At 38.5% G+C, this 23909-nt stretch overlaps 1 protein-coding gene across 1 annotated transcript in view; it reads left to right on the top strand.

Annotated features, from left to right (window-relative positions):
• The window catches only part of LOC122794824 (trichohyalin-like), a 348510-nt gene that overhangs the window by 82224 nt on the left and 242377 nt on the right, over positions 1 to 23909 (top strand). Inside the window, exon 2 of the mRNA XM_044063429.1 lies at positions 14391 to 15332. Coding sequence (XP_043919364.1) covers positions 14391 to 15332 — 942 coding nt within the window. The remainder of the gene's footprint in view (positions 1 to 14390; positions 15333 to 23909) is intronic.

Genomic DNA, 23909 nt, shown 5'->3' with positions numbered 1-23909 from the left:
CTATAGACTTCTTCACTTCCCAGATGGATTCTTGTCCTACATTATCTTTCACCTTGTTTCTTCCACCTTAGAACTGGGCCACCTTGCCTTTTTCCCTTGATTTACAGGTTTATCAGCACCTTCTGATGTACCCTTTTGGTATGGCTGCTGGTGCACCCTTCTGATTCCACTGTGATTAGTTGTCCTTTAGGTTATTCTTTCAGCTGTTGGTCATGTTAGTTTGAGTGATCTGATGTCATTTTCATTCGTAAGTGTATTTTTCTATTACCGTATCTTCTTATTTCTTTAAAATCTTATAACAACATATCCTCCATTGTTCTTTACAGTATAGTAGTGTAATTCTCCAATACCATTGTTGGTAATCATTCTTTTCTTTTCTTCTTTACTTTTATGTACATCCTTGAATTACCATTGTTGGCAGTACTTCTTTTCCCCTCTTTCTTTTCTTTTTTCTACCTTTATCGTTTACTGTTTGTTCCTTCAGATTAGCTTATGGCTGAAATCCCTTCTGGTTTTAAAAAATGTATGGCCTGTGGCCATAAAATTAAATTTCTGATCACACTCTGTGTGTACATTGTTTAGGCCCAGCACATTTAGATTTTAATCCAAGGGCTTTAATTGATCATAAGAATAAGTTGATTTTGAGATAGTTACTTCCTTGTAATTCTTCTGATGTATAATGATTCAGCATGTGGAGCTCAAACCCCTTTAAATCTTGAGAAAAAAGAGGCTAAAAAGCATTCACTGGATCCTACAATCTCCACTGCAGGCTCCTAACTGCCTCAAAAGGTTTCGAAACCTTCGGATCTGGTTCCTTTGGATCCAAAGAAGAAATCCTCAGATCCGACCCTTTCATATCAGAAGACAAAATCAGATAAATCATCATGGATCAGATCTCCTCTTCTCTTGTGTCCTCCTGTCTACCTTCTCACTTTGTGGACAGGTCTGTAAAGCATCACAATTCTAGAGCTTCATCCATAGCATCTTCCTCATGTTCCTCCAGAGCAAGAAAATGTCCCTCAGTAGAAACAGAGGTAAATCTCAGAGATAGAATAAGAAATCCAAACCAACGTGTAGCTAGACAAAATCATCCTTTAATAACACTTAAAGAAATCAACATGCACAAAGCACTTCCGACTGAGCGCTTTCGTTTGCTAACAGTGAGCCATCGTCAGAGTCCTATTGGTGCAGTTCAAAATGCATTTAAATAAGGAATCAAATACTAAAATCATATCCTGCTGGTTTAACATGTAAAAAAAGACTTGAATATTTAAATTCTTAGCATAGGAAAAAAAAACTTTTTATATATAAAAATAATAACTGTTTAATTGCATATAAAAATACTTTGAATAAATTAAAATTAACTACTATGTTTATATATACACAAATATAATGCCCTAAAACCACATTTCTTACTACTAAGACACTTAATTAAAATGCTTTTTTCAGCTGATATTGAAATACATAGCATGTATCATATACATATTTCAAAAACTTTTTTTAATGTCTTTCAGATATTTTGCAAACACTTTAAGCATGCTAAAACAGACTTCTTGTTATTCACACTTATACACATTGGGCCCTCATTTTAATACACCAGCCATGGAAATGGACTCATTAATGCCTGGTTTAACCTTGGCATTTAGCCTTAGTTGCCATTCCATTACCTTCACCTGCAAACACAGATCCTGGTCACCTCCCCTGACATCGGTGTATACTCTGTCTATTACAAAGAAAGTAAACTTTTTGAAATTAGCACAAACAAGACTGTGTGTGTATAAAGCACTGGTTGGTTTTGCATTTCTAATGTCTCTGTTGTGCTTCATAATTCTCGCATGCAACCTCCTGTCTTCCCCATATAAAATGCGGGGCATGAGGTGCATGTAGCCAGGTATACCACTAATTTGGTGTTACATTTGCAGTGCCCTGGACACCTCAAAGTCTTATCATAAGAATCTACCCGAACATATGGTTCATCATTGATGAACCTGCATGTTGAACAACTTGCACACTTGTGTATCTTGGATACTAACAAATTCCTAATCATAGCAGTGTCCTTTTTCTAAAATCTCTTTGATATTCCTGCCCCTGCTATAAACCACTTTGGGCTCAAGACCAAGTCTGTTCTGAAAGTCAGCATCAAATACACCTTTCCAAGCTCTCCTGATACTTCGTCTTGGATCAGAGGCATCATGATTGTATGGAACAACCATGGCATCAAACTTGTTTGTATCATGCAAGTTGGTATCCAAATTTGTTATACAAACACATCCCCAGAATTATCCAAACTAGTCTTCAGAATAGTTCTAAATTTAGTGGTCCGATTTTTAATGACCTCCTTTCGAGTGTCAAGCAAGAGCTCAATAGGGTATCCCCTTTCCTTAAACATTCCTATAAGTTTGTAAAGTTCCTTGCCAAAATCTAAATCACAACTCCCCAATCTGGATAGACAAACCATTTGACCCTTCACTATGCTCTTATGTTGATGTTCCGGGTGGCAACTATCATAATTTAAGTGTATTACTATACGTTTCCTTTCTAAATATGTTTGAAATTAATTCTCCTTAGTTGTTGCCTTTAGTTAATAAAATATCAAAGAAATCTATTTTCTGGGCATGAACCCTGTAAGTAAATTTCAAATAACTAGACACTCCATTCATATAGTCTAGAAATTCCACAACTTCTTGTGTATCTTTCCAAACCACAAGTATGTCGTCCAAAAATCTATAATACACTTTAATTTTGGACACAAAGGGTGGTGAACAAGCATTATTCCTTTCCGATTCAGCCAAAAATAAATTTGCAAACACTGGGGCACATTTTGCCCCCATTGCCACACCAGTCGTTTGACGAAAGTATTACATATTACATATGAAAATAATTTTATTGTAATTTAATATAGAAGCCCATATATATTCTTTCATGATGAACTATTATGATAATGATTTCATTGCCTTTATATACAATTGATTTAGATTTAGATATATATTTGTCTCATTTTCTGAGACATACCCTTGAAATGTTCCCATGACTTTTTCCTCAGTATTTACATATAGTTTTTGGTAGCTAAAAGCATAAATCGATCTGTTGGTTTAAATGAATATCCATATTATATATATCTTTATTATTTTTTATTATATACCACACATGTATGTTTTCTATACTCTTTATAAAATTGCATTGATTTATTTACATTTTTTGCGTGTCTTTTACACATATTTTTACATATTGATTCTGATTTAACTTGATATATACATTATATAGGACCAAGTAAATAATTCCTTGCTGAACATGCATTTTATGTTTTATGGAGCTATACACCTTTTAGCCGCTTTGGCTATTTTAATTGATTAATTGATTTATTTAGTTAATTGACAGTTGTTAAGTTTGATGTCTTTTATATAAAATAAGTGCTTTTTCAATGTAAAAGTAGATCTGAGGAAGCGTACTGGGTCTGGTACGCGAAAGCGCTTATCCATCTTGTTCTGTTCTAATAAAAGAAGGTTTTATAGCATCATGGTGGTCTTCTATCTGGTGTTTTTATCTATCTTCCTATAAGTTTGTAAAGTTCCTTGCCAAAATCTAAATCACAACTCCCCAATCTGGATAGACAAACCATTTGACCCTTCACTATGCTCTTATGTTGATGTTCCGGGTGGCAACTATCATAATTTAAAAGTGTATTACTATACGTTTCCTTTCTAAATATGTTTGAAATTAATTCTCCTTAGTTGTTGCCTTTAGTTAATAAAATATCAAAGAAATCTATTTTCTGGGCATGAACCCTGTAAGTAAATTTCAAATAACTAGACACTCCATTCATATAGTCTAGAAATTCCACAACTTCTTGTGTAACTTTCCAAACCACAAGTATGTCGTCCAAAAATCTATAATACACTTTAATTTTGGACATAAAGGGTGGTGAACAAACATTATTCCTTTTCCATTCAGCCAAAAATAAATTTGCAAACACTGGGGCACATTTTGCCCCCATTGCCACACCAGTCGTTTGACGAAAGTATTCCCCCTCGAACATGAAAAAGTTATTTTTGAGCACTGTCTCTAACAATTCTGTCAGTAATCCAAAATAAACCCACAGCACGGCACAACAGCACAATGTAGAAAATGATCCCAATATCTGACAGGAACAGGAAGAATCAAACTCCAAAGTAAAAAAATAGAAAAGATGTTATATTGCTTTAAATATTAATTGCATTTAATTGATGTGCTTTGTGATAGGCTATAGTAAGATATATTAATGAAATTGCTGTTTTTGGAGTTGTCTGATGAAGTAGCTTTGTGGTGCCGTGAAAGCGCTAACATATTTATTAAATCTTTTGCATTTTTTACTTTGGAGTTTGATTCTTCATTGTTCCTGCCATATACTGGTTTCATTTTCTACATAATTCTGTCAGTAAGTTGATCTTTGTTTTGTTTATTATCCCATTGTTTGTCATGCACTCCATAAAATATTCCAAACCAATGTCATGGGGGATCACTGTGAAAAAACTCACTACATCAATAGCCACAAACAAATCATCTTTTTCTATGTTAATCTCTCTTAGCAATTCCAGGCAATGCCAAGAATCTCGCAAAACATATTTAAAACTGCTCATCACAGTTTTGCAGAAAATGATCAGTAAAGGCTGCTAGTGGTTCAGTTTTAGAATTATGTGCTGCAACAATCGGCCTGAATGGAGGGTTCCTCTCTTTCCTTCAGAGGTCTGACTGAAGCTGATGTGGACAAGATGATGAAGAAATTCCTCTCGACACAAATTCAAATAGGGGTTCTCCCAGCTCTTACACCATTGGGTCCAGAGACCTTTTGTGAGGACAACGCTGCCTATATCGTTTCTTTCTGTGAACCGACTTTGGTTTTGGAGTAGTCATATCTAAGAATCATGGAGCCATCTGCATTAGATCCAAAGATCATGGTATTTTCTATGCCATTGGCATCTCTCAGTGGACCGGATCTAAGCATGTTGGTGCCAAATGACTTTTAGAGTCGTAGGATTGGTCTTGGATCCAGGATGTTGTAGTCAACTTCAAGGTTGTCAGAGTCATCTCTGTCCTTCAGAGCCTTGGGATTGTCAGCTTGGCTCAGACTCATTCCTCGAGTGGTTTGTCTTTGAGTCAGAACAAGCAGGTGGTCTGCAAGCATGTCTTCTCAGAACTATCAATTTTTTTTCTGGCTGAGGCATTCTGCTTTCGAAGTAGTAGAGAGAACTTTCTCTGCTGCTAGGGAAAGTACATTTCCACCTTCCTCTGCTCCTACGTCCCAGAACCATTTGTCATTGCATGTTGACCTTCAGCTTCCTGTACAATGGGGACAGCCAGCCCAGAAAAGTCCCCAGGCTAGCCAGCAGGGTATATTGTTATCTTCAGATACTTCTCCAGAACATCTCACCGAAGAAGTCCCTAGGAAGAGAAAGTGCAAAAGGAGGCACTTAAGACTCCCCTTAAAAGTCTGTCACAGAGGATACTGACTTTGATGAGGGGGAAGGGTTCCAAAGATCACCAACTGATGACTTCTCCTTTGGAGACATTCTAGAAATTCTCAAGGCCTGAGGTGGCTGGTCTACTGACAACCCTTCCCAAGAGGAATTAGTATTCCTGGAGGGTTTTGGAGCAGGTCGTCTACCTCCAGGGTGACTTCACCTGTCGATGACCTCATTGTAATGATCTCTTGATGGGCATGGAAGGGGCCCGATTCTGTTGAGCCAATCCCCAAGAGACCAGACAGAATCCTGGCACCACCTAAGGGCAGGGAATTCTGGAGTAAGGAAGGACCAATTGATGCTATGGTCATTGCTGTAGCCTCAAAAAAGGAACTTGTAGAAGAAATTATCCTCTTTTCATTCCCCTAACAGGGAGGCTAGGGCACTGGACGGAGTTGGGAAGCGTGTGTATGCTTCAGTGACTTTTGCACTTTGGTCACTGAATTATTTGCCACACGTCACTAGACTCGAGATGTGATTAAAGAACTTATCAAACTCCTTTCTCGGACCATTGCTTCTGAGGCAAAGAGCTCATTTGCCTCATAATTAGCTACCCTACAATCTATTACAAACACGTCGTTGAGGCATATCTCTTATGCAGCCGAAGGTACCTCAGGGGCGGTGCATTCAGGCATTTCCAGTAGGAAGCATGCCTGGATGCACCTGTGTGATTTTGTGGAGCCCTTCAAGTCTTCCTTCATCAGTGCTTCCTTTGACAGAAGTTCTTTGTTTGACCTCAAAATTTAAGACACACTATGCAGGTGTTGGCAGGAAGTTAAAACCCTGTCTGCTGTGGTTGTATGATTTTCAACTCCTCAAAGGACCCTTTCTGGGAGTCAATGAGGTGGTCAAAAATGAGGTTCAGAAAGTCCCAGGGTCCCTTCCAAGATAAACGTGGAGATAGTTTGCCCAGGGGCAGGGGGAGGACTGTAAAGAAAGACACCGCCTATGTGGCAGAAGAGTTCTGCAAAACCAAAGATCTAGAGATACCTTCTCTGAAAGATCCTACCAGTGCTCCTGAAAGGAGGCCCAATTGCCCACCTCTAGAAGCAGTTTGAGATAATTTTTCCCTGCACCAGAGAGCCTAGCTAGAGATTGCAAAAGATTCATGGGTGCAGAGGATTATTTCCAGAACTTATGTAATACCCTTTTCCTACCACTCCCCTTATTAGTAAACAAAATCCCGTATGTTCCATCCAGTCAGAGTGAATCAGCAGCACTAGAAATAAACAAGCTGCTAGAAAAAAAGAGTCATCCAAGAAGTCTCCCTCTGGACCAGAGAGAGTCCGGAACTTACTCAAGATTTTTTTTAGTGGCAAAGAAAGTAGGGGACAGGAGATCAGTTTTGGAAATCATCGTTCTAAACAAATCAGTTCAGTACACCAAGTTCCGGGTGATCACAGTGGATGATTTGATGTTTTCAATAGATTTTCAGGATGCATACTGCCATATCAAAATGAACAGGCGCTCCAGGAGATACAGATGCGACAATGATGTTCAGTTCCTCTGCTCAGACTTTTTTGGATCTGGATGGCTCCTGGAGCTGAGATTTCCACATTGGATCCTTGAGGGTTGGATCAACTCCAATGTTTTTGGAACCTTCTCTCCCTCATGGAGTTTTGGCACTGGACAGTTCGGTTCTTGCTTCCTCCTCAGGTGGCCGACCTGTGGGAGGTGGAGAACCAGGGGACCAGAGACCCTTGTCCTGTGCTCTGTTGCTTTCCTCCTCCCTGGGGAGATCCACTTTTGAGGTGGTAAAGAGGGTCTTCGCTGAACCTTCAGGTCAGACTAGCTTGCCCCCCCCTCAGATCCACCCCTGTCCACCCAGCTGAGCCTGCCACATGATCCTCACCACTAGAGACCACAGGGACAGCCAACCCAGGGCTTCCAGTCAACCCACTTGGGGATCCCTAGCTCGTCAGATACTTCTCCGTGCCATCCCACCAAAGAAGTCCCTCAGAAGAGACAGTATAAGAGGAAGCACCTGGACTCACCTGAAGAGTCTGTTATCACCGATACCGACTCTGATGAAGAAGTGTCCCCCAATCCACTACCTGAAGAAGGACATCCTTGAGCTCTTGAAATAAAAAGATGGTTGGTCTGCCCACAACCATTCTTCAAAGGAGTTGATAGATCTGGAAGCCTTTGATGCTAGCCCATCTTCCTCCTGGGTGACTCCGCCTCCTGCAAAATTAGTAGATTTGATTTGTTGGAAGGCATGGAAGGAGCTGGATATGGTCGAGCCTTTTCCAAAAAGACCTGACAAAATTATGGCACCCCCGGTAGAAAGGCAGCATTGAGATAAAGGTGTAAAAGTTGATGCTATGGTGGAGGCAGCGGCCACTTAGAAGGAACTCTCTGAGGACAGTTCAACTGTACTTCCTCCCAACAGAGAGTCCAGGTCAATGGACAGACTGGGGGAGTGAGTCTATGCTTTAGTGACTTTCACTATCTGTTCATTGAACTATCTAGCCCATTTTACAAGGCTGCAAAGAGACTTAGCCAAGGAACTTTCCAGCATGTTGTGAAGGATCACTGTTGAAGAGGTTCAGGCTTCTGTGGCCCTTCAGTTGACCACCTTATAATCTGTGGTAAATTTATCCATGTGGCTTCTATCCACTGCAACAGTGGGTGCCGCACAGGTGGCGGGCTCAGGCTTAGCCATGAGGATATCAGCCTGAATGTGCCTTTGTGACTTTGTAGAACTTTTTAAGTCTTCATTCATCAATGCACTATTTCACAGAGCTTCACTTTTTGGCTCAACAGTTTCCAGGTGTGAAAAGGATGAGAAGACCCTGTCTGCAGTTGGAGTACATTTTTCAACCCCCCACGAACCTCTTTGAGGAATCAATGAGGGGGCCTTAAAATGTGCTTTACAAAATCTCAGGGTCCCTTCTCTGACACACGTAGAGCTGGATCTCCCGGAGGCAGAGGCGGAAATGGTAATAATAGGAGACGCCCAAGAGGCAGAGGAGGTCTGCAAAATACTGGGTCCAGATATACTTTCTTTAATAGACCCTGTCAGCACTTGTGAAGGGAGGCCTGATTGCTGTCCTTTGGATGCAGCTGGGGGGATGTTTTTATGTGCATCAAACAGCCTGGCTAAGTTTAACAAACGATACCCGAGTACCAAGGATTATTACCAAAGGTTATTGTATATCCTTCTCCATTCACCACCATCATTGGAAAAGATCCTGGATGTTCCACTAAGTCAGCTGGAGGTAGCAACTTTACAAATACATTGGTTGCTAGAAAAAAAGAGTCATCCAAGTGGTCCCATCAGATCAAATAGGATCCAAGTACTTAAGCAAGATTCTTTTTTAGTTCCAAAAAAAACCCAGGAGACTGGAGACTGATATTGGATCTCAGCATGCTAAATAAGTCATTCATGCATACCAAATTCCGGATGGTCACAGTACAGTCCATTCTGCCCTTTCTGGGCAAGGATGATTGGATGTGCTTGATAGACCGCCAGGATGCTTACAATCACATAAGGTGAGTGGGAGCCAGTCAATTCCAGATCCGGGTACTGTCCTTTGGTCTCACCACAGCCACCAGGGTGTTTACCAAATGCAAGGCAGTGGTTGCAGCTCACCTGAGACTGCAGGGAATCAGGATATTCCCTTATCTGTCCAACTGGCTCATCACCACCCCAAGCAAGCATCAACTGGTACGTGCAACACATCAAGTGTTACAGACTTGTTTGACTTTGGGAATCACCATAAATCATCATAAGTCACAAGTACAACCCACCCAAAGACTAGAATTCATTGGTGCAGTCTTCGACATGTCATCCATGATTGCAACCGTACAATTACATTGACTTCACAACATCAGAAATCAAACCAGAAAGATCATTTGCAGTTCAAAGGTGTCTGTCAAAAATGTTCTAAAACCCCTGGGTTTATTGGCTGTGGCTATTATTCTAGTATCCCTTGCGAGGTACCATATGAGATTTCTACAGTGGATACTACTAACCTAATGGTCCAACCTTACTCATCCTATGTCTTCAAGGATAAGGATAATACAAACTTGCAAGGACTGTCTTGCATGGTAGATTCAATCAGATCTCCATCAGCAAGGCCGCCCATTCTCTCTGCCCCAACCCAAGGCCATAGTGACCATGGACGCTTCCTAGGTAGGGTGTGGGGGGCATTATATAGGAATTATATAGGAAAGACAGTTCAAGGCATTTGGTCCCCCGAGGAGGCCAACTTGCACATAAATGTTCTAGAGATGAGAGTGGTGCTATTAGCATTTTAAGGCTTTCTTTCTCTAGGAACAACTGCAGTCCAAATGGACAACATGTCAGTAGTTTGGTACATCAGCAAACAAGGAGGAACCAAGTCTTATCCCCTATGTTGAGAAGCCGTCAGAGTATGGCAATGGGTAATGTCCTCCAATCACTTTCTAGCAGCGATGCACATTCTGGGGAGGTCCAATGTGATAGCAGGCAAACTCAGCAGGTCCATTCTGTTACCTCATGGGTGATCCTTCAACCACCAAGTAGCAGAGATGATCTTTCATCAGTGGGGCCAACCATGGTGTGACCTATTTGCATCCCCCTTGAATAACAAATGCAGCAGCTTCTTTGCTCTAATCCCTTCTGCTGGAGAGTCACTGCAGGGCTCTCTTCTCCATGACTGGTCCTCCAGTTTGTTATACGCCTATCCCCCAATTTCCTTGATTCCCAAGTTTTTACAGAAAGTATCCAGACTGAAGACCAGAGTAATCCTCATTGCTCCTTACTGGCCTTGACAAGTTTGGTTTCCCTTCCTGTGGCCTCACCTCCTATCACCCCTATGGATTCTGGATCCAACTCCCGACCTTCTGTTTCATCTGACAGACTTGACCCATCTGGATCTGATAAGTCTCAAATTAACTGCATGGTTTCTCCAATTCCAGTGATAGTGAGGCAATCTACAGTGTCCTTCCCAGTCCACTCCATTCTCTTATCATCCCATGAACTGTCTACCAGGAAGTTGTACAAAAGTAAGTGGAAGAGGTTTGTTATTTGGGTGGAGCAAAATGATATAGAACCTTTACAACCCCCACTTATGCAGTTCTGCAATTTCTAGCAGAGTTATTTAACTCATGACATCTGAGTGACGCCTCCAGGTGCATCTGCAGTTAACTCCTACTGACTCCTCAAGATGTCAAATATTACTTGTTCATATTTACATCAATAATTCTAAAACCATGCAATGTACAAAATTTTTAAAATATTTCATCTTAAAGCATACACAGTGGCAAACTTAACTGCATTAATATTTTACTTCTTTCTGGTGCAGATAAATAAATATTAACTGTTGTTTTATGATATTAAATTATATCGATGTAATTTTCACATTTTTCTAAATATCTCAACAATCAAGTAACACAGACAGAACTCCTTAGTCTCCTATGAAAGCTCTCAGATAGATGAATAAAATGCTTTTGACAGCATGTGTGTATCTTGAGTGGTTGCTGAGTTATTGTAAGTTGTTTACAAAGTGTCAAAGGAAAAAACTTCAAAGACCAATACACGTAAGGTTCAGTTAAGGCACTTTAATTTACTTGCAGCAAGGAGACAAAAACATGCAAATACAAGGATTTGTCTAACTACTAACAGGAAGTATGTTCATTCTTATACTATTTTACAAGACATGGCCTTCTAAGCTGACGTAATCAAACACAACTTTAAGCATTGTACTACAGCAGGTGTTACTTCAGATTTTCTGCTGACATGACTAGATTTGTGAGAAACTTTTCAGAAAAACAACCTGGCCTTGATGACCAGTACTTCGCTTACAAGCCTCTATTGTACAGTGTTACATTTCAAGGTACTCTTCTAATACAGATACAAGCAAATGCTGATTGCAGTTCATATTTTCAAGCAGGCTTTGTCCTAATTATCTGTTACTTCTACAGCTGTGTATGTTCTCATAGCACAGCGGAACTTCTTGTCTGAGTTTTGTATGAGCAGTATTGTTCTATTCATTATTTTCCTAATGCAAGCATAAATCATCTGCTTCTCAGTAAATTTCCAAAGCACAAGCAAGATTTTAGCTAACTGTACAAGGTCAAAAAGCAACTGCAGTTTGTACAGATTTATGCAGTATGAAATAGAATAAATATATTAACCCTTTTCTAGTGCTATATCCACTAAGCATGTTGCTAATACACACATTAATACATATTTTTTCTAAAACAAAGTATTACAGATATAATAATTACTGCATTTACAGTGACTTATAAAATTCAGTTTAAGATCTAGAACCTAAAGAATACTACCAGTATAAAATATTTTGTTGTGAAGAGTTTGCTATTTAAACTTCTTTCATAACCCCTATGGTTCCAGAAATATTAACATGTGTTTGAAATTTGAGGACATAATTTGATTCTGTCAAAAGCCTTTGGCTCTGCCCATTGGAAGTTACAGTGCAAACTTCCTGAGCTCTGTTGGAGTGAATGAGTTAATAAAGGGGCAAGTGCATCTACCATTAAGGTACAGTTGACAGCAATTTTGAATTTCCTCATAGGACTTTCAGATTCTCCCTTAGCCTTAGTGAAAATTTGTAAAGGTTTTCTAAAAGGTACTCTACTACTGAGACCCCCCCATTGAAAGATCCCGTTTTCCATTTGGACTTAACCTTAGTCCTCCAGGTCCTAACTCAACCCCCTTTGAATCAGCAGCCAAGTGTGACTTAAAGTTCCTTAGTTCCTTTCTTGGAAGGCTGCCTTTCTAGTAGCCATCACCTCAGCCAGAAGAGTTTCAGAAATTCAGGCATTGTCCTCAATCCCCCCTTATCTCATCTTTCATAAGGACAGAGTTTTTTTTATGTACCAGTGCTTCCTTTCTACTGAAGGTAGTGTCAAAATCCAATATTAATCAGGCCATCAACCTACCAGTATTTTTTCCAAACTAAAGTAACAAAGGATAAATCCTACTCCACTCATTGGATGTGCATAGACAATTATGCTTCTATTTACATGGAACTAAAAGTTTTAGGAAGTCAGACCAGCTTTTTATCTCCTTTCCACACCATAAATTAGGTCAGCCTGTAAAAAGGCTGACATTAGCCAAAAGCCAAATGTATAACTGAGTGCATTACTTTGGCTTATTCAAAATTGAATGTTCCTCTACAAAAATCAAGGCCATTCTACTAGATCTGTTGCGACATCCATTGTTTTCCAGTCCAGGGCTTCTGTGGACAACATCTGTGCAGCTGCTACATGGTCAATTTGCACACCTTTATAAATCAATACAAACTGGCTATGGTCTCAAGGAGCAGGTCTGCATTTGGCTCGACTGTTCTCCAGCATATCCTTCCTTAGGGTCCACCTGGAGCTTAGGCAGCTGGAGACTCTGTCCCATTCGTTGAGGATGAATGAAAATTGACAACATAAGATAAAGCAGTTATGTACTCACCATCAAGTTCCATCCATGTTGTCTATTTTCATTCAGCCTCAACTCTTCTCCCTTTAGCCCCCAGCCTTTGATTTAATTGATGCTCTCCTTCAGCAGGGCATATGTGAGGACACAATATGTCTCTTGAAACTGAAGTCTGATGTACATAACGCATGCATTAGCTAACACCTTTTCCTATCTATTTGATAACTGAAATCCTTCTTGTGTGAATGCAGATATATGAAATTTATCTTCTTCATCGTCTATTATAGTCTCTAAAGCTATAGATATATTCTGAGGTGACAGGCCAGCAATGCATTGTGGGTAGGGGCAAGCTCGAGCTTGAAGGTTTCCACAAGCTGTAGTAATGGCCTAGTCGGATCCGACATGACATTGGTTCCGAGACCCATTCATTGGGGTTGAATGAAAATGAACAACACAGATGAAACTTTATGGTGAATACATAACTTCTTTTTTCTTTACACAGAAAAGGTTCCTTCACTTACCAACCATTCTTCTTATGGCTGGGTTTGATACAAACATCATTGTGGATTACTTAGTCCTTGGCCAGTCTTCTCCTTTCAATGCTTTTTCTGTGGAAGTTTGTCATATTATTTTATAGAAGTACTCTGGCACCAGAGACTGAGTAGCCACATCAAAGTCCAGGAAAACATTACAACTATATGTTAGGGTGTTTGCTTAAGTTCACAAGACTTCTTCTTCTTTTGGCCTTTTCCTGGTTAGGTTGCTAGCAAGATATTTTCTAAGTCACTTTCAAATTCTGTTATGTTTTGTTATGATGAACATGAGCTTTTGAAAAGCTGTCCTAAACTACACGCTGCCATAACTTTCCCAACATCAGTTCTCTTTTTCCTGCAGCACATCCCTGGATGGTAATTGTGTAGCTACTGTTAGTTTTCTGAAAGACCCTTGTGTGTGACAGGATGAGTGTTGCTTATAAATGTAGTTCTTCCTATGGGGACTTAATGTTCAAATGCTTTTCATAGGACAGCCACCCTGGTAGTTTGGGCTATGGCATTCTGTACTTTTTACCCCTGCAGTCAGAGCTCTGCAGTAGCTTCACACCATAACACTAGATCTGTGAGTAGAACTGCAGCTGCAGGAAGTAACACACCTGCCTTCTGTCTGTATTTACTTTTCTGTTTCACTTAGATAAAGATTGGGAGAGGCAGGACTAAATATGTGCATTGTGAGATAGTGTGGGAGGTAGTCAGTATCCTGGGATAGTTCTGTATTTTGAGAGAAGTTAACATCTGTCTTGAGTCCTTCTGGTTCCTGCAGCCAGAGCTCTGTTAAACGACACAGTAGTTGTATAGTAAGTATCCAGAGCTTTCATGTATGATTGTCCATATTCTTAGTGAATGTTAACCAATGAAAATATTGCTTGTAAATAATCTGACTAAACAATAAAGTGAAAGCCAAAGCAGATTTTTTTTTTTATTTTTAAAACTGTGTATCTTTTGTTGGCTCTAATTTTTCAGAATGACACAAGTAATGAGAGTTATAGAAGACATCCAAGATTTCAGAAAGAAGATGGTGAACATAAATATAGAGAATTCAAAGCAGAGGACAAGATATTACTTGATAAAGAACAAGGAAGACGAAAGACAAAACATGAAAAAGAGATGAGCAGAAAGCCTAAAGAACAAAAAGACATTGATAACCAGTTTAAAGAAAGTGTACAAGACCAAAAACAAAGAGGAGTTAAAGAAGAAAGCCATGCATCCACGTACAAAAATCTAGAAGAGCAGCACAAAGAAAAAAGAGCCAAGGAATTGCAATCTGGTGAAAGAGACAGAGCGAGAAAACATACAGAGCAAAGTAAAGGAAGAAATACAGAATCTGATTTTGGTGGTGGAAACCAGAAGGTAAGAGAAGAGCAGCAGGAAAGGAAAGACAGATCTGTGAAAGAGAAATCATTTGATAGAGATGAAAAGAAAAGACATCAGGAAAAGAAAGGAAGAGATGAGAAGGACTTGATAGAGGAATTCGCTGATGGAGACCAGAACAGAAAATTCAGGAAAAGGAAAGAAGGAAACTTTGAAGGACAGTCTAGTGACAGAGATCAGGAAAAACAGCACAGAGAAAGGAAAGGAAGAAGAGACATTGAAGGACAGTTTAGTGAGAGAGACCGAGAAAAAAGACACAGGGAAAGGAAAGAAAGAAAAGAAAGAGATGTGGAAGGACAATCCAATGACAAAGATCAAGAAATGCAACATAAGGAAAGGAGAGAGAGAGATAGGGAAAGACGTCACAGGGAAAAGAAAGAAAGAAAAGAGAGAGAGATGGAAGGACAATCTAGTGATGAAGATGAAAAAAGACGACGCAAGGAAAAGAAAGAAAGAAAAAGAGATGTAGGAAGACAAAAAGAGCATAAAGAAAGCAAAGACGGGGAAGACTTGGAAAGAAACAACAGCACTAAGGTAATTTTTTGCATTTCAAATAATCCTGATATTTTTATCTTTTCAAATCTGTTGTATGGTTCCATATTTTGCAGACGTTTACATACTTCTGGTACTCCAGGGATGAAAGATAGTAAAAGCATAACACTTAGATGAGATTTAGAACACCTTTTAGTTTAGTCAACTTCTTCATTAGTAGTTGACAGGTTTATTTTTTGTCTTGACTTCTAAGTCAGCTGAGTATTAAGTTATGGTTTTATTCTGAGACTTAATACTTAAGTTTGTTTTATTTCTAGAACTCATTTCATAACACATTTGGCCGAGTAAAATACTAGTGTTTCATTTCTTGTGTTAAAATTTATGAACTTGAGTGTTTGTTGAGATTGTGCTATTAGAATTCCATATTTGCCTCTTTGAGCTGCTTATTTTTATTTTCAAGCAATTGTTTTTTATTGCTGTGTATCATAGAAAGTGTGTTTGTCTTCCATGACAGTCAGACAGTCAAGCCACTCATACTGTCCTTTCCTTAGAAACTCTAAGGATTTTGTAAACAATCTGATAGTGACAAATGCTGTTTCAAATAAATGTATATTATGAAAGGCTTAAATAATGGTGGCTAGCTTGCTGGTGGAAGGGAGGGGTATTCACTTATATTATACACAACTAGTATGTGACTTTGGCACATTACACCAAATGGCCACCTGATTAAAAGCAAGAGGAAGTGGTTCTACAGCACTCTTCCATCCCCAAGGTGAAAGCTGCCAGGTATCCTTTACTGGGCATCTCAAATGATGAACAGCCATCTAGGTACCAGGTGATAAGTAATGGTAATGTATTTGTAGCCTTTACTTGAAATCGTGGAAAGTCTACAGTGCATCGGTTGTGAAATTATAGCAATGTAGCAAAATATGGTTGGAAAAACTGTTTAAATGTGTATATTATTTTTGCTTAACTTTAGCATTTTATGATAAGGTGGAAACATGTTCCCGGATTTCCAGTTGAATACAAGTCTAAGTATGACAATGTTTTTCTTTAGCATTTTTTCACCTTGCAGCTGACCATCGGCTGCCACCAGTGCTTGTTCCGTGGACACTGTGCCTACTATGCACTTATATAAACCCCAGGACTTGCTTCAAATCCTGCTTAGATACCATGCGATAAAAGTTTCCTGGTAGTGTCATATTGCTGCCAGTTAATATTTTGCTTTTATGTCCAGTTTACCCTCGTGCATGCCTGTAACTATCCAGTTGGGGGATGTGCAATAGGAAAGTGTGCTATAACCATTCTACCTGTGCAGGTAAGCAGCTGTTGTCCTCTTCCTGTTCCCACTTGGGCATATCCCTAGCCTCTGCCAGGGATCTAATGCATGGAGTGTGCAGGATTCCCCTGCTTGCACCTAAGACACCTGGACCACAGTTGGGGCTTTAGCGCTGTATGATAAAGTATGATGTGAATTTCAGGGCAATGGGTAAATCAAATAACATTTTAGCAGCTGCATGTTTGTTTACTGTTTATGTCAAAAAGACATCATTCAATCAATGTTTTCTATGACATATGCATTTGGATGTATATTTTAGTAGGGATGTTGTAAGTATATTTTTATTAAATGTTTGAGCTGCATTTTCAGTTCTAATTTTTTATACTCTGGTTTACAGTGTTGCAGATGGGGAGTGGAACATTGTTAATCTGGCTAATGATTGCCCTCACCCATGGTAGTGTGGCCACAGAATTGATGTATTTAAGTTAGGAGGTGGACAAAGCCCACCATATGGGAGATGTAGCACGACTTGCCCCTGCAAAAAAAATGCCTTTTTTAATTATTTTTTGTGTGTTTTGTTGCTTAAAGTGTATTTTTACATGACTATATGGTTATGTTAGCTCAAAATGATTGTCACAGTTTAAGTGACACCCTGACCTCTCTGAGCAAAAAATGGGACAAAGGGGTTGTGGATGGATGGATGTGGTTATGTTGGCATTTCTACATAGATGTATTTATTGGCTTGGGCTTCAAATCAGTGACTTGAATTTATTTGCTTACTGGGGTATTGCATTGATTTTAGAGGAGCAGTTGGAGGCATAGCCCGGGTGAGTAGGATCACATAAATGAACAGGACATTGTCATAGATATAAGGCTATGCTAAAAAGCATATACATATTTACAGATGCAAGAATATGCTACAACATTTAGTTCAAGAAGTGTTGATGTCAAAACATGGTTGAAAAATGTAGTTCTGTTTACCCCAGTATTTTGTATGTGATGTAGCCATAGTGACTGAGATGACTTATGCTACAGAGATAACATATCTTTATATTGAGAGTTATAAAGAAGTTATAAGATGCAAGTGAGGCTAGCTGCAGGAAAGGATACTATGGGGAGAAGATAGAGGAATAGTGAGAGAGGCATGCAGAGGGAAGAGGAGTAGAAAGGAGAGCAAGTGTGAAAGGTGCAAAGAGAAGATGGCGGTAGGATAAATAAGAGGCAGTAAGTGAGGGAATGACATGATGAGATAAGGAAGGAATGATGAAATAGAGATAAGGGGTGTGAGAGCTGCCGGTTCATGTAACATAACCTGTGTAACTGCAAATATGCTTTGTTTGGGTGAAGAGGGGTTCCTTGAGCTGTTGTCTGAAATTAGAGTACTTTTGGATGTTTCTGATTGAGAGATGAATAGAGTCCCATAGTTTAGGTGCTAGGATGCTGAATGCATGGTCAGTACAATGAAGTTTAGTTTTTGGAGTTATTGGGGTGAGTTGAAATTGAGGTATACACCTCAGATTACATGTGGGGGTTTTGGTGAAGAGTTTGAGTTAGAGGGGGATATGTCCCAGGAGAAAAGGCTTTGTGAATTAGTGATCCTAGTAGGAGGTTCACTCGCAAATGTACTGGGAGCCATTTAGCTTTGGCAAGAGTTAGCAGTGGTGTTCATTAATGGGGCAGTTAGTAATGAACCAACAGATTTTATTGGAGATGGTTTGCAAGGTGGTGGCATTTTTCTTTGAGGCAGCAGCTCGCATGGGTAGTCCATATTCGAGTTGAGATAAGGGCATTCCTTTGCCTATAGCAGCTTTGGCTGGCTAGGACAGAAGAGGCCATGTTTGACAAGAACATAGTATGTTGATCTTTTTGCATGTTTTGGAATGCATAGTTGAAAGTTAAAAGATTGATCTGGCCAAATGCCAAGGTATTTGAAGGATGTGGTAGTTTCTTTGGTGGTATTTTTAATATTAAAGATGCTGGGTGTTTTGGCTATGTTTGGTTGGTTTTTGAGTAACTTTTTTGTTTTTGAGGGATTGAGTACAAGTTTCTGGACGGTTAGATATTAGTTGAAAGTTCAGAGCTTCATCTTGGAGTTGAGTTTATGTAATACAGTGGGATATGTTTGACCTATAATTGAGCATGTCATTCGCATAAGGAATTGGAGGTATCTGGGAATTATCAAATGGGAGTTTGTTGATAAGTATGGAAAATATCAGCGCAGCTAAAATGGTGCCCTGGATGACTCATTTCATAAGACAAACTGTTTCAGAGGTGGTGGTGCCTGCTTTCACCTTGAAGAGAAAATCTGTTGGTGAGGAAATGTACAAACCAAGGTTTTGCATCTTCAGTAATGCCTGTTTCAGTTAATTTGTCAAATAGTAAGTTATGGTCACTTAGATCAAAGACTTTTATGAGGTCAATAAAGACTGTTCCTGGCAGGATGCCTTTGGCCATATTATATAGGATATCATCTGTGAGTGAGCAGAGAGCTATTATGGTGCTGTGTCCAGACCAAAATCCATGTTGCTTCCTAGGTAGAAGATCTTTTTTGGTTAAATTTCTAAACACCTTTATTGAATTATCGCTCAAGACAGGCAAGCATGCATTTATATAAGAAAGCAAACAATTAACATGTTCCCAGTTACAGACATTGTATATCACATATATTCTTTTGTATAATTGTCATCAATCCAATGTTATATAAATTGATCACTTCCTGCCTTCCCTTAAAATTCCCTCCTCCCCAAAACATTATTGTACCTGTATCATTCCCACAATTTCCACTTTTATATGTAAATTTTCTACCCTTTTCTAAAGATCCTACTTCCACCTCTTTTATCTCTGTTACAGTATTTACTACTTCAAATACATTTGGTTTAGACTTTGATTTCCATTTTCTTGTAATTAATTTTTTGGCAGCCACCAGAATGAAACTTAGCAAAGCCTAAGTAAGTCTTCTAGACTTTGCTGCATATTTTTTCATCATCTCATTCCACTTTGAATTATAGCTTTCTGCTTGTGTTATGTATATGAGCCTTAACTGTCAAGCTCTAAAACATCCTTTCAAATCGGGTAAAGCTAAACTACCTTGTTCTGTTGGAAGGATCGACTTATCCCACTTAATCCTTGCCCTCTTCCCCTCCCAGGTAAAATTCTTCAGCTCTTCTGGTTCATAAAAATGTTCCTGATTTGTATAAAAACGTAAAGGGACTAAAACATGTTCACTGCTTGTATATTTCTATCCATATCCATAAACAAGAGCTTCTAGTTTCTCAGTTTTTGTATTATCTTTTGTTTTGCCTCTTCCTACATATCCTTAACTGCAGTAACCAAATCCTTTTTATTCTGTACTCATAAGTACTTCATTTTTTCATGTCCCCATAAATGAGTATTGCTGAAGCAACTCATGTGTGGATGCATAGTTTACAGCTATAGCCTTTGTTTTATCTTCATTAATACTGTATCCCAAAAAGACTTGAAACTGTCTCAAAGTGTTCCACAACAGTGAGGTGTCTTTTTCTGGTTTTATCAAGTACAAAATAATATCGTCTGCAAATAAAGCCAACTTTTTTTGATTAATGTACAAATTTCTGAGTCCCTTGTTTTCTTTACCAATGTCTCTAAATATAATGCAAATAACAAAGGAGAAAGAGGACACCACTGCTTGGTTCCTCTGTTCAGACCCAGCTTATCAGAGAGGAACATTCCCACTTTGATTTTTGCCTCCAAGCCCTCATATATCCTCCTAATTAACCTTATTATTGTATCAGGGAATGAACATGCTTCTGTTGCCCTACTTATAAAATCCCAGCTTACTGTGTCAAATACTTTCCCTGCATCAAGACCCACCAACAACAGGGGTATTTTCTTACATTCTGCTTTCCTCTGAATAATCATTGTTGTACTAACGTCATCAAATGTTTGCCGCCCCTCCACAAAAACACATTGATCAATTTCTATCAATTTTGATAGTACCTTTCCCATTATTTTAGCTATTATAGCCATAAACACTTTATAATCATAATCTAAAATTGAAATGGTACTGTATGAAGCGAAGTAGGGTGGGTATTTACCATATTTGGGTATTGCAGCCACCAAAGCGTTCTCCTAGGGTGTTAGTTCTTCCACTCCTTTTAAAGTACTGTTAAATAAAACCGTCCAGATCTTTATCACTTTTTTCATCCTAGCTTCTAAACTTCCACTGGAATGCCATCTATTTTAGGAGACTTTCCTGCGGATTGGTTAAACATCACCATTTTTATCTCATGTCCTCCTATATTAAATGTTAATTGTTGATGCTCGTTTACCTGTAACCTTGGCATACTCAAGTCTTCCATAAATAATTCCATTTGTGCTCTTACCTGATTTCCAAATTTCTCTGCTTTATACACATTTTCATGAAATTTCCAAAATATCTCTAAAACCCCATACAGGATCTCTGGTGAGGCTTACAAAGCTTGTCAACAACCATGTCTATTTTCTGTCATCTGTAAGTTGTTATGCTCTGAAATTATCATCAAAAATGTTTGCTCAGTGACGGACTTTCTAAAATCATGCATATTAACCAGATACACTCATATTTTCTGTCTAGCACTCTGCACTTGTCTGTTCTAGTTTTGTTAGACTCCCCTTATTCTGCAATACTTTAACCTTTGTCAGCCCCCTAAATAATTCTTGTTAGTTCTTAACCATATCTCTTTTTGTTATATTTCTACTCAATTTTTAAACTTCACTTTCATTTTTAACACATTCACTAGCACTACCTTCTGAAGACATTTCTGTCTTTCTTAATAACTGTAGAATAATTTACAGTATCCATTCCTTAAATTCTTTCTCTTTTTAACAGGCAGATGGAGAAGCCAGTGTCTCATTTTTACTTCATTACCCTACTTTTTTATCTTAGTTGTTACTGGTGGATGATATGAAATAGTTACTGGATGTGTGTTAAAACTTTCAATTAATTGCACATATTCCTGTAAAAAATAGTTTCTGTTTAGTCTAGCCCATTTATTGTATCTTGGGGAATAATGTGTAAATTTGCTTTAAATTCCTACTGCTAAATTCATGTCTTCCATACCAAATGTTTTTAATACATTTCTTCAGAAATCTATTGTGTTCTATTTTCCCTTCTAGGCCTCCCACATACATCCTTAATGTTGCATATCAAGTTCCAGTCCCCACCTCTAAGTAATATTCCTGTCAAAAGCTGATTATTTCTCCCAAAATATTGTTAAGCTCCATAGTAGCAGTTTTAGGTGACTATAAATACAAGCCAGTAAAATTTCCTCCCTCGCCACTAGCCCCTTACTACCATAAACTTACCATTATTACCACATTTTCCTCTTCTGTCACTATTGGAGCTCATCTAGCAACTAGTATACATATTCCGTTTCCTTTGTCTCTTATATTCTGCTGAATATCCACCCTGAAGTCCTTTCTTTATTAAATTCACATGCTCACTTCTTTCCAAACATATCTCCTGTAGCATTGCTGTTTGCACTGTGCATTTCTTAATATAATTCAATACTCTTACCATTTTGTCTGTACCTGTGAGACCATTCATGTTCCAAAGTAATATGGATAGTGTCGCCATTATGGTAAGAAGTCATTATTCTGACCTATTATATATGATAGCTTTTTCAAATGTCTGTTTCCAGCTTTGGTGTTATATGCACCCAGTAATGTTTGGTAGGTTTATCCTTTATACAGTTATTTTTTGTCATCTCCATTTTAACAGATGGCACATTTTACAATATTTTGTTTTAATGAAAACCCTCAAAGAAGACCCCCTCCCCAAAACCTATTAACTTAAAACAAATGGATAAAACTATGTACATCTTCAAATATGAAGCTTACCCATTCTGATAGGAATAGTTGTCCCAAATCAACAGCTACACCCACCGGCATTTACTAACATAAAATTAAGGTTATTCATGCTAAGGTGCATGTTACAGACTATTCTCCTACTTACAGTAATTGCTGTCTGTCTTGTCATATCTTTATCCCCTTCTCTGATGTGAAAACAGATTGGATGCTTTCAAAAGACATCAACTTTAAGCCTTAAAAAAGTGCGCTGGCTATTTTTAAATAAAACTAAAGTATACACTGTCCTCATAAATGCATTGAAGTAGTTCGGTATCTGGAAAGCTGCTGTCTCTTATTCACTTTCAGTAATTTCAAACTTTATTTTTTGCTAAGCTGCTTGCCCTTGTACCTTTTAATTTTAAAATTTTCTCAGCAATAACTCCCAAGATTTATTGCCTGGACCTGTAATTAAGTGTCTCCATGGAAACATAAAAATAGAACGTACAACTGTCGTCTGCTGCGGACTTCTGAAATTACACTGAACATTTATTTGCTATAGGAAGAGTTTTCCTTACATATACAGTGTTCTTTTAATCCAGGGATTCACCAACATAAAAGTAAGAGAATACATCTCAACTCACATATATTATAATTAGTACACTTTTACACTCTACATTTACATTTCTTAAAACTAACAAAGAAAAAAGTACGTCTTTACTTTAATGTCTTTGTCACATGCCACAATCACTGAAAATGCTTTACTGTATAAATTTAAGTTTGTATAGAAAACTTTCCCAGATCCAACTCCTTCTCATTACCTATAATGCATCAGTATCTCCCGTCTCTCCAGGGATTCCCTTCACATTAGACGACTTCGCCGAAAACTTACTTTCATGAATGCTCAGATCACCATAATTTAACTCTGTGAAAGGAAACACTTGGCCACCACTACAAAAAACAAACTGAATCAAATCAAACCCATCCAAGTGGGGGCTTCACTCCCCATGCCCCCATCTAAATATACCAACACCATGATCGCAGCAAAGTTTATCATGTTGGTCAACTGCCTCCTTTCTACATATGGTATTCTACAGAAAATTGATGTTGATTAGGGTTCATGATGACTTGTTGGATCCCCTTATGTATAGGAGTTTAACTTTAGAACTTTTTATGTTAAGCAGCCAATAATACTGGTTATACGAGGTCTACCTAAGATTCACAAAGAGCATTATGACCCCTCTTTAGACAAATTGTTTCAAGAAGGGATTGGCTGATGGAGACACTATCTATTTACACAGAATCTCAACTTAGATTGGTTTTGGACAACTCACCTACTGTACTTAATGACACACAAGATTTTCTTGAATCTGATTACATATGTTTGGATAAGAGTTATTTCAATGATGATTTATGTTTCGTAATTCTTGATGTGTGTTCACTTTTTACCTGTATTCCTTATGATGCAGGATTAGAATATGTTAAGAGTGTATCTTCAACATAACAGTGGATATACACAGAGTCATATCTTATTGATT

This window comes from Protopterus annectens, chromosome 2.part1 (genome assembly GCF_019279795.1).
Source record: "Protopterus annectens isolate FY-2018-M chromosome 2.part1, PAN1.0, whole genome shotgun sequence".
Taxonomy (NCBI): Eukaryota; Metazoa; Chordata; order Ceratodontiformes; family Protopteridae; genus Protopterus; species Protopterus annectens.
Note: the sequence above shows the minus strand (reverse complement) of the source record. Positions and strands in the feature narration are given on the sequence as shown.